The following is a 12,122-nucleotide window of genomic DNA, read 5'->3' as shown; positions in this document are numbered from 1 at the left end:
GGTAGAGTAGGAAATGAATTACAGTGTTCTTTGGGTGGTGCTGTCAGTATTGCAGGGATCATGGGAGGAGAATTGCAAGCAGCAATATGCCGCCAGTGAATGTAGAGGAATTGAAGATCATGATAAATTAGTACTTTAATCATCCCTAGATTAGGCTTTTTCAGAATTGTGAGCTAGCCAAACCACAACTGTGTTTGGTTAGCAGCAACTGATGTCACTCTCTTATGCTGCGCAGATATCGCGATGCAGGGCGGGAAGTAGCTGCAGTATTTTGCCAGTTTACTGATTGTGTGGAAAGAGCAAGTGTTGATGAGGCATATTTGGACATCACCAAAGCTGTTGAAGAAAGAATGTGTTTACTAGGAAAAGGGAAAGTTACACCAAAACAGTTACCAAATACATTTGTTGTTGGTTTTTCTAATGTAGATTCAAATGATGAAGGTGAGTTACTTTAAATTTCCATTATTCCTTTTCATCTCTTTCATGTTGTTTGTCTCATGTGATGGACTATAAAATAATAGATTGTATGTAATTCAGAAAATTACTGTAAAGTGTTGTGTGTATTGCAAAAACAGTAACATAATGTAGAATAGTTTGTATTATTTGTCCCATTCAGGACTAACACTTGTATTTTCCTTAGTATGAGATAAAAACTATATGTGTAAATGAAGCTTTAGGTACTTACCTTTGCCTAAGTTATGAAATATACATCTCAGTGTAACAATGCTGTAGCACTTTTGCACTTGTCCCTGCAGTATTTCTGGCCTTTGTATCTGTGGCATCATAATGGTGATAACTGCTCTTACTTCTAATGTGATACAAACTGATTGTTTTAATATCCGTTTCAACTTAAGCGAAACTAGGACTTCAATATATGCCTGAAATCAGCAACACTAGCTCACATCGGTGTATTAAATATCACATCTCTCTTCACATGAAATTACTTTAAACAAATATGAACAACTACTTTTCAAAATAAAGCTCAACTTACAAAGAGTATGACCACAACAATTACAGTAATTTGTATGTGCTAATAAACACACTCTTTACATCACAGATGTAACAGTAAAATGGGAGAGCAATTGTCTCAGCACTGTTGCTATAATACAATCGTATCGGAACATTTTACCAAATTTTTTTACAAAATTAATTTTTCTTTTAAACACAATAACAAGATTCTATTTTTCTTTAATACATTTGTGTATTACAATATTTAAAAATTAAACAGTTACTTCTTCTCCATTGATATTTAAGTTTGGTCAATAGTCTAGTGTTACTCAAAGTATTTTGACTACTCCACTTAGTGCAGCACTGTTGTCATGTCATGTTGTATTGTGGCAGTAGGTAGCTCCTCCTTTTGTTGCATCTCTGTAGGCTGTTGTCCCATCTCCTTTCACACAATTTCTATCATTTTGAGCATGAGACATCAGAAGGATAAAAACAGCAAAACCACTTAGTACTGGATAGGTTATCCTATGTTTCTTGTTGCTCCATGTTCTGCAGATATTTTTTGGAAAGTGGTACTGGATGTTGCAGAAAGAGGGGAAAAAAGAACTTTTTGCAATCCACAAAAAAAAAAAAAAAAAAAAAAAGTATGACAGATAGCAATATTATGCTCATTGCTTCTCCTTGAAAATCCTTCTTAACCTGACAGTAATTTCGGGTGCAGAATATGGGTTTGCAGTGGTGTACTTCAGGTGCTGTCTGCACTTGGTAAGGTTTCACCTTGTTGGATTTGCCAATTGCCTGTATAAATCTTGCTGATGAATAGTCACCTTTAGAAATTTTTCTGCTGATCCAGCTACTCCATCCCACCACTGTGTACAAACTTCCTTTTCTTTTCGACTTTGATCTTTGTTGGGTGATGCTGAAATGTTAGATTATGACAACTACTTTGAGCTACTAAATAAACTCCGAACTCTCATTTGCACTTCTCTGTAGTTAAAGTCTTCAAGTCTCACAATGACAGATCCCAATGATTTTTAACTCAAAATAGTTTAACCAAACATTAACACATTCTGATACCTTATGTTTGACCCATGGGCCATACATCAGAGTTCCTTTTAACATGAGAGTTTGTTTTTCGGTCCCATTTACATTGATGGTGGCTGTCTTACTCCAAGCCGTCTGTGACACCGCCAACTCGGAGTGCCAAAGCATACATGTAGCATCATAGAGAAAATGAATGCTGTGCGTCACATGACTGCTTGCCACTGCCCTTGTGGTTATGGCACATGCACCCTCTGTACAAACGCAGACTGGGACGTACAGTTTCTGCTCCTTGCTTATACACTTTTAACAAATATCCACTGCATGTGATAAAATGCTCCGAGGGTCGTAGACTATCTTGAGTCTTCAGTCAAGCAAATGTCACCTGACTCTTTACAAAATCCATTTTTTGTTTTGTATTGCACTACTCTGCTAACAGAGTAGCACCATTCCTCAAATACAGATTGACAGTTTATTATTTCTTCATAAACATAGACAAATACAGACAAGCAGGACTGACAAATCTTGATCTCACACCAGAAACAATTGAATTTCCCATTGACATTCTTGTCAGCTCTGCATTCCAGTCTTTCGTATACCTTGGGAGCTGGGCAGGCCTGGGGTCTCTTTGCTGCTACTTGCAATGACGTCACAAGCAGCTCAACTGCTCTCGGTGCTGCACCTACTTGAAAGGAATATCTCAGACAAGAATACAACTGCAGACTATGAAAACAAAACAATTCTAAAAATTATAAGAAGATAATTATCTCCTTAACAAGAAACAATCTAACTCTCAATTCATTCCACTTGTTATTTATTTGAAGCCACCTAACATGGATATAAAATCAACTTATGTAAGGGATGTTTTATACCCTTACAACACCCTGTTACACTACAAACTCTTAAACAGAAATAAATGGCCAACATAAACATGTCTTTAGTTTCAAATGATCTATGGGCAATACCTGTGGATGTTAATTTAGGTGATTAACCGACTGAAACTATCTAGCTGGAGTAGATGCCACCACACTACAAATTACAGCTGAGCATGAAGGTGCTCTAAATTTATCATATGTGTTCCACAGTTAGCTATAATGGTGTCTTACCTGGACAGTGAATAACCCGTGCGAGTTATCACACATTCACTCATTCACTTGATCTCTTTCTTTCATGAAAATTCCTACCAGCTTCCATATTGATTGAATGGTGAACTCTTCTGCACTTTGCCAGTTCTGCCTTAAGTTATTCTTTGGACTCACTGTGATCATTCACATGGCAAATCTCTGCTATATTACTGTATTGTCATTCTCTGAGGCTCACTTATCCAAAATCTTTGCACTCAAGGTGCTCCCTCAATCAGTCCTATTCAGCAATAGACCTTAGTTTACACTACAGATGTTTCAAGCTTTCCACTAATAGAATTATATACACTATGTGATCAAAAGTATCTGGACACCTGGCTGAAATGACTTACTAGTTCATGGCGCCCTCCATCGGTAATGCTGGAATTCAGTATGGTGTTGGCCCATCCTTAGTCTTGATGACAGCTTCCACTCCTGAAGGCATATGTTCTGTCAGGTACTGGAAGGTTTCTTGGGGAATGGCAGCCCATTCTTCACGGAGTGCTGCACTGAGGAGAGGTATTGATGTTGGTCAGTGAGGCCTGGCACAAAGTCGACGTTCCAACTCATTCCAAAGGTGTTCTGTAGGATTCAGGTCAGGACTCTTTGCAGGCCAGTCCATTACAGGAATGCCATTGTCATGTAATCACTCCACCACAGGCCGTGCATTATGAACAGGTGCTCAATCGTGTTGAAAGATGCAGTCGCCATTCCCGAATTGTTCTTCAACAGTGGGAAGAAGGAGGCGCTAAAACATCAATGTAGACTTGTGCTGTGATAGTACCATGCAGAACCACAAGGAGTACAAGCCCCCTCCTTGAAAAACATGACCATACCATAACACCACCGCCTCCGAATTTTACTGTTGGCACTACACATGCTGGCAGATGACGTTCACCGGGCATTTGCCATACCCACACCCTTCCATCGCATCGCCACATTGTGTGCCATGATTCGTCACTCCACACAATGTATTTCAAATGTTTAATTGTCCAATGTTTACACTCCTTACACCAAGCAAGGTGTCGTTTGGCATTTACTGGCGTGATGTGTGGCTTATGAGCAGCCGTTCGACCATAAAATCCAAGTTTTCTCACCTCCCACCTGTCGTAGTACTTGCAATGAATCCTGATGCGGTTAGGAATTCCACATTACGACACTCTTCACTGTCGGTGGTCTCTGTCAGTCAACAGACGTGGTCAGCCTGTACACTTTTGTGCTGTATGTGTCCCCTTGCATTTTCACTTCACTGTCACATTGGAAACAGAGGCCCTAGGAATGTTTAGGAGTGTGGAGATCTCACATACAGACGTATGACACAAGTGACACCCGATCACCTGACCACGTTCGAAGTGCGTAAGTTCCGTGGAGCGCCCCATTCTGCTCTCTCACGATGTCTAATGACTACTGAGGTTGCTGATATGGAGAACATGGCAGTAGGTGGCAGCACAATGCACCTAATATGGAAAACGTATGTTTTTGGGGGTTTCCAGATGCTTTTGATCACATAGTGTACCTCAGCTGAGCTTTGAGTCGTTTCCAACCTGAAAGTAGTGGGGAACCAGAGTGACTGGTTCCAACATTCGAGACTCAAATGACAAAGATGATCAGTGAGACTTTTATGAAAGTGAAGTTAACCCTTCATCTTAGTCCTTATGGACCAAACCATGTTGGGCTGTTCAATGGTAGGAAACCAATGGAATTGCTATTTTTGCTGCAAACTGTTAAAAGTCAACCTCCTGCTACTACATGTGCAAGGGTGATCCCTTTTTCAGGCTTGAGCTGTTGATGACTTCCACCATTGTCATCATCAGGAAATTTCCGTAGGCCCTTAGATACTTTATATAGTTTGTTGGATTATGTTATGGAGACATCACGAACCTATGGAGCTTTTATATGCTACCAGAGATTATGTCAATCTCTGTGACTGAAAAAAATTGGTCATATACTGATTTCCTTAACTGGTGGATGACTCAGCTGATTTCTTTTCTGCCTTTCAGCATTAAATGCTCATTTCCATGCAGTACCAAAGGTGTAGCCAGTAGAGTGATTAAATTTTTTGTTACACATTCTGACCGCAACACTTCTTTGATAACAAAATCCCTGTACATGGGCTGTTATTCCCCTTTCATCAAACACAATCATACATTTGTTCATGTGGCTGTTTCCAGCAATAACAGATTTTCCTAAACGACAATATTTACTGTGATGTTGGTGGTCTCTGTAGCATTCTGAAATCATAGGTAAAGACGGACCAATGTAACAGCTACTTCATTCACAAGGTATTTTTTAAATTCCAAGAACACCAATATCAAAGTTGTCTTTTACTAGGCGCACATCTCTCTAATTTTCTTGGGTGCCCACTAATATATTGTCTTTTCAATATGACTTATTATATTTGTTGTAACTCTGAAGAAATAAAGTAGTGCTATTCTCTGATAACTTCTGATAGTTGAGTCTCTGTGTTCTTGTTTCTTAGAGATGATTAACTTAATACAGTGGTACTTCGATTTTACGTTATCTAATTTTACATTTTTCATGATTCTGTACAATAAATTTGTAGCCCCTGTGAAAAACCCATAAGATCAATGCTAAAAATTCCCTGCTTTTAAGTTTCTTCCTAATGAGATTTACTCGATTCTGTATTCTTACTTTGCTTCTCACTGGACTTCATCCCATTTTCTTCACATTCGCATTTGAAGTGACTAAACGAGTTATAAGTGGAAAAAAAGAAAGGAAGAAACAGCTTGCACTGTGGGTGATGTCAGAGTTAAGGGAATGTTTTAGGTCGTTCCAGAGAGGGAAGATGTGAGGTAGGAAATGCTGACATAATCCACTATCGTTATTGCCAACACAACTTGCAACTCTTAACTTTACCGTGGTTCATGTTTGGGACACTACTTTTTGCAGGATCTGATGTAATTATAATGTGGTGGCACTGTGAAGGTGACCAGAAACGAGGCCATCAATTTGTCGATCGTTATAGCATCGAGTTGACTTTTATGAATAAACTAATGACAGGAGAATCTCAGTTGCGACAAGAACTCTTTAGAGGAATATATTTGTGGGTGCACAACGTGTCAAATATTTGTGACAAGGAAGAATACGAATGTCACTGCTCACAGTTTCACTTACAGTGATTTAACCTGCCCTCCTAGGTTCCTGCATAACCACACACTAAGAAATCGCCACACGTTCTGAAATAAACAGGCAGATATTTATTTCATACTTTGTTCTCTGACTAGACAGAAGTGTTTAACAACATTGAATATAGTAGAACATAATGTATTACGATCATAACGAATGTGACAACACTAAGTTGTAAAAAAAGTATTGGCATGCAGCGAGCTACAAACCTATAATCTTTAAGTCAGCTATCCATGATGTTATCCATTATGCTACAGGTTTCTTGTCTGTATTTAGTATTGTGCATTAGTTGTTATAAAATCTCTTGAAGCCTTACATCATGATTCTTTTTAATAGACACTTAATGATAAATATGACATGTTTGTGATACTCGTTCAGTGCACTGTTGCCTTGAAATGGTATACTGCACACATACATCTCACACTACATAGGAAATGAGTAATCGAAATGCACACAGTTCACACAGGGGTTGTTGACTAGTGCTCGGAAAAGTCAATAGTCGAAAGTCCACTAGTGATGCCGAAACTGCAGAAAGTAGTGTGAAGCTGCGTCCACACTGCCACTGGAAACATATTTCTGTAGGAAATACTATTTCCTACAGTGTATCACATCTGTTTTCGACTTTGTTTCTTGTCTCTGTTTCCATCCATCCTGGCAATGAACATTTCTGAGTGTATTCACGTTGGCTGCAATGCTGTTTATTCCATTGTTTCTGCCACATCATGTCTAGAGATGAGGAAACTGTAATATGTGCTGCTGCATTATTAATCTTGAAGGTTCTTGCAAACCCTGTGTCTTGTGACCTGAAGGCCATAAGCATATCTCAGGGTTTCGTAGAGTTACTGAATAAGGTTGCATTTATCAAAAATTTTGTAATTGGTTTTAAAGGTACAATATCATTTTGATAGAGAGTTTGTGTAGTAGTTGATAATGGTCATTAAAATTGGATTAGTTGTAAGAAATCGATCTTTTTGTTTGCATACAGTCATCGTGTCTGGTGAGTGAAAACATACTATACAATAACTGGTGGGAAAAACTAGCTATGTATGGGAACTGGATATGGAAGACAACTTTAGTTTCCGTACTTTCACTTGGATATCATCTAGCAATTTTGAATATCTGATATATATGGTATCACCATTTCTTTAAAAAAAGATAGAAATTTCAGGAAAGCAATTACAACCAGACATGTTGTTAGTATTAGTTTTCTGTCAACGGGAGATTCATTTCTTTGTTTGGATGATTTGAGAAAGGGTTCTGATACATGAAACTGATCATCAATTAAACAAAAGTAACTGAATTTTGCAACTTTTTCTGTTTCCTACATAAAACTGATTAACTCAAGTCGCTGTCCTGTTATTAATCCAGCATGCTGGAAATCCAAAAAGGTGAGTTTTATAGCTGCTCGTTTCCGTCGTAGAAATTAACGCTGTCCTGTAAAATACCTGCCTTACCAACCATTCGGAACTCATCACATATTCGGAAATAAACACCCAAACATTTATTTCATTCTTCAGTCTCTAATCAGAGTAAATGTATCATTTATTGCAGAACATACTTGTATTACACTTTCGGATTTTTTGCTTTACTTTTACTGTGAAAAGTGGAAGAGTTGTAAGCTCAATGATTGATGACGGTGTTGGCAGTGTTCGCACTCACCCTCCTTCCAAATACTTGCATTACATTCATAACAAAAGACTGAGACTGTGTTGACAATGCTGTGATAGAAAAAAATATATATTAGCATGCAGTGGAACACAAACTTACATCCATTCGTATCGTAAACCACGAAACTATCAGTTATGTCATGGCTTGCTCATTCGGCTACTGTCTCGTCTAAATGATCACATTTCTTCAAGCCTTATATCATTGCTACATTATTAACTGCATTTAATAAACATTGATGCTGTGTTTGTGATAGATTTTCATTGCGTCATTGTTTTGAAATGGCATACTGCGGCACATACACTGCAAAACAAATAAATAATCAAAATTCACACAGTGGTCGTTTGTACGCGCTCGCAAAAGTCGATAATCGGAAGGCCACTAGTTACGTCACGACTGCAAAAAGTAGGGCGACAGTTGAACATAGAACATTTTGACATTAAACGTCATTAGATATGCGACAGTTCATACGAGGACACAGAGAAATTTTGTTGAAAAACTCCGATTTTGCCTTAGTTCCTTAAAAACCACCGAATTCGTGTTACCTTCTTAAAAACAACTGAATTCGCGTTATTTCCTTATAAACCACCAAATTCACATTATTCGTCAGGTTATCGTTTATACGAATTTTTCCTGTCCATACTCATGAAATCACCCGAAATTGCTTACCATGAAATTACCTATCTGCACCTGCAACCCCCCTTTCCTCAATGACCTCCATCTGTTCAAATTCCTCCAGTCGATGGCCGTCACCGACCTAGCCCTGCAAAACCATGTAACTCAGGCCCAAGCTTTCTTGCAATACCTCCTCTCTGCCCATAAAATTCTCCTGTTCTTCGATCCCAAATTCCTGTATCCAGTCTCTGATGCTGACCCTCTTGCCCTCCAGGAACTAGAGCTGCTTGCACAATGCCACCTCAAAAATCTTTTCAAGCTGGTCACCACCTACTCATGCCTTGGACTACCACTGTCCACCACCTCTACAACAGCTTCCAAACCTCACCTGTATCCCCTCACAGCCAACATACCCTGCCTTGCAGACCTAATACATACCGCACCCTCAGAAATTTCCTCCCACCACCACACAGAATCCAGACCCTAAACAGAACCGAAACAGTCATGAATCTTTTCTCCAAAAGCTTTAGTCCCACGAAGTATGAGCCCTTTCCAAAATCCTTACCTTTTGCCACACTCCCAAATTCTATCATGCTTGGCTTGAGACCTTGTTTCATTTCCCCAGTGCCTACAGTGGAAATACTTTTCCGCCATCCACCCTACCAATTAAATTCAACCCAATGCCAATGTTGAATCCTGCGTGACTCATTTCACTTATCCATCAAACCATGATCCATCCCCACTCACCCCTATTAACATTCCAGGATTGCTGAACTTCAAACCTTGCCTCACCACCATTCTCGAAATCCCTCAAAGTAGAAGTAGAAGCTAATCCTACTTGCTGGCAAAGGCTCCACCATTGTGGTTTTGAAGCGCAGGATTTACCTGGCGGAAAGACTCTGTCAGGTGTCAGATTAATCCACCTACAAACCCTGCCCCAGTGATCCCATTTCAGAAAATACAAGATCTCTTGTCTTTCCTCAAATCCTTAGGCCCATTCCAGAACCTCTTCCCTGAGTGTCTCGCTCCTCACCCCCTACCTCTCCATGCTCTCCTACCTTTCACATGCTTCCTAAGGTCCATAAACCCAATCACCCAGGGATCACCTTTGTTGGCAGTTACCGTACCCCCGCTGAGAGAATACCTGCTCTTGTTGACCAACACCTCCAGTCTATTAACCATAACCTACCTTCTATATAAAAGACACCAATCATTTCCTCCATCAACTGTCCACAATTTGTGTTACTTTACAGCATGACACTCTGTTCATCACTATTGATACTACCTCCCTCGATGTTAATAGCGCTAATACCTGTGGCTTTGCTGCTATCAAACACTTATCTTTCCTAATGCCCAACTGACTTCAAGTCTACAACCTCCATCCTGGTCACCATGACCAACTATATACTCACCCACAATTACTTCACCTTTGAAGGCATCACCTACAAACAAACTTGTGGTATAGCAATGGGCACCCACTTGGCACTATCCTACGCCAATATATTCATGTGTTATGTAGAGGAATACTTCCTATCCACACTGAATCCCAAACTTCTCATCTGGTTCAGATACACTGGTGATATCTTCATGATCTGGATCTTGGGTAAGGACACACTGTCCACATTCCCCCAGTGCCATCTACCCCAGAGCCATCCTCAACCTAACAAGCCCCCTTCCTCGATGTTGACTTCCACTTCAACGATGACTACATCAGTACCTCCAACGATATCAAACCTACCAATGACCAGCAATACCTCCATTCTCACAGCTGCTACCTATTCCCTGTCAGAAAGTCCCTTCCACGCAGCCTAGCCACCCAAGGCTGTTGCATCTGTAGTGACAAGCAGTCCCTCTCCAAATGTTCCAAGGGTCTCACTGAGGCCTTCACAGAGTGAAAATACCCTCCCAACCTTGTACAGGAACAGATCTTTCATGTCTTGTCTCTCCAGTCACCTATCACCATCCCATATGCTCACTACCTGGACACAAAGGAGCACTGCCTTGTAACCACATGGGATTGCAGCAACTGAATCACACACTCCTCTCTGGTTTTGACTACCTCTTGTCTTACACTGAAATGAGGAATTTCCTGCTCATAATCCTTCACAACCCTCCCACAGTGGTATTCTGCCACCCACCATATCTGTTCAGTATTCATGTCCATTCCTACTCCATCCCTGCTCTGATCCTGTTGCCTCATGGTGCATATCCCTGCAATAGACCTGGGTGCAAGAGATGTCCGACACTTCCTCACACCACATCCTACTCCAGTTCAGTCATGAGCATCACTTATAACCCATCAAAGGCAGGACTACCTGTAAAGCTGTCATGTGATCTGCATTCTATGTGGGCATGATAACAAACGAGCTGTCTGTCAGCATGAAGAGACAGCTAGACCAACCAATGCTGAACATTCTGCCCAACACAGTGACTGCTACACATCTTGTGCCAGCCCGTAATGCCCCTCGCCCCAACCTTTGCTAGTCCCCCTTACCTGTTCCAACTCTTGCACAACACAGCCTTCTGTTCCATCAATGCATACACTAGCCTCCCCCCCCCCCCCCCCCCCCCACACACACACACACAACCTCCTGAATACACATAGCTGCCCTACCTTGTCTCCACAATGCCCTTGCATGCTTCCAAAAGCAGTATTACACCCTCCTCCACCTCCTACCCTGTTATCACTCACCATCATCACCCCATCTCCTCCTTACCCCCACCACCCAGATTGCTTCTCCCTTGAGACACAGTTTCTTGTAGTCTGGCCTCAGTGCCCAGGGAAAGTGCTCTTGTGTGTGTGTGTGTGTGTGTGTGTGTGTGTGTGTTTTCTGTGACAGAAGACAACCTTTTGGCTGAAAGCTCACATGTATAGCAGTCATTTTGGTGTGCCTGTCTGCGACTCAACATCTCCTCTGTATAGGTGGTAGAAATATATGCTTTTCATATTCCATCCTGGATTTTCCATTGGATTTTGATTAAATGGAACATCTAAAAATGGTAATTTTCTTGCTCTTTCTATTGCAGTGATATTGGGGTATGTCATCAATGAAAAGGTAAAGAGCATAAAGGTGTTGTCAACTAGCAAAAGAAACAAGAAGGATGAAGATGAGCTTATTTTCACTTGTGTTCTTTGAAGTGTTCAATAATATGTATGACAAAACAGGGACATGGTCTTCTAGTAATTTCAATGTTTCTTCTACTGCCACTTTTGTAAATAGAGAGACCACATCCATGCTGACCATAATTTCATCAGAATTGATTCGGATTTGCTTAATTATGTTAGCAAACATTTGAGAGTTTTTAATATGGTGGTCACGGTAGCCAACAGTTGGCTTAAGTAACTTGGTTAGATATTTTGCTAGTTCGTGGGCTGGAGCCTCTATAGCATCAACAGTAGGCCACAGTGGAATGCATTCTTTGTGGATTTCAGGCTAAACATGTAGCCTTTGTGGCCAAGGAGTTTGTATCCTCAGATTCTTTATCTTATTATTTGGTAGGACAGAATTCTTCAGTAGTTCTGCCTCTTTCTGTTAAGTGATAAAGCGGGATCACATTTCATAGTTTTGTATGTAATATCTTTAT

At 40.4% G+C, this 12,122-nt stretch overlaps 1 protein-coding gene across 1 annotated transcript in view; it reads left to right on the top strand.

Moving 5' to 3' along the window:
• LOC126187549 (DNA polymerase eta) overlaps positions 1 to 12,122 on the top strand; it is a 199,462-nt gene that overhangs the window by 63,241 nt on the left and 124,099 nt on the right. Inside the window, exon 3 of the mRNA XM_049928700.1 lies at positions 236 to 441. Within this exon, the coding sequence (XP_049784657.1) occupies positions 236 to 441 (206 nt within the window). The remainder of the gene's footprint in view (positions 1 to 235; positions 442 to 12,122) is intronic.

This window comes from Schistocerca cancellata, chromosome 5 (assembly GCF_023864275.1).
Source record: "Schistocerca cancellata isolate TAMUIC-IGC-003103 chromosome 5, iqSchCanc2.1, whole genome shotgun sequence".
Taxonomy (NCBI): domain Eukaryota; kingdom Metazoa; phylum Arthropoda; class Insecta; order Orthoptera; family Acrididae; genus Schistocerca; species Schistocerca cancellata.
The sequence above is the reverse complement of the archived record's forward strand: the minus strand, read 5'-3'. Positions and strand labels throughout refer to the sequence as shown.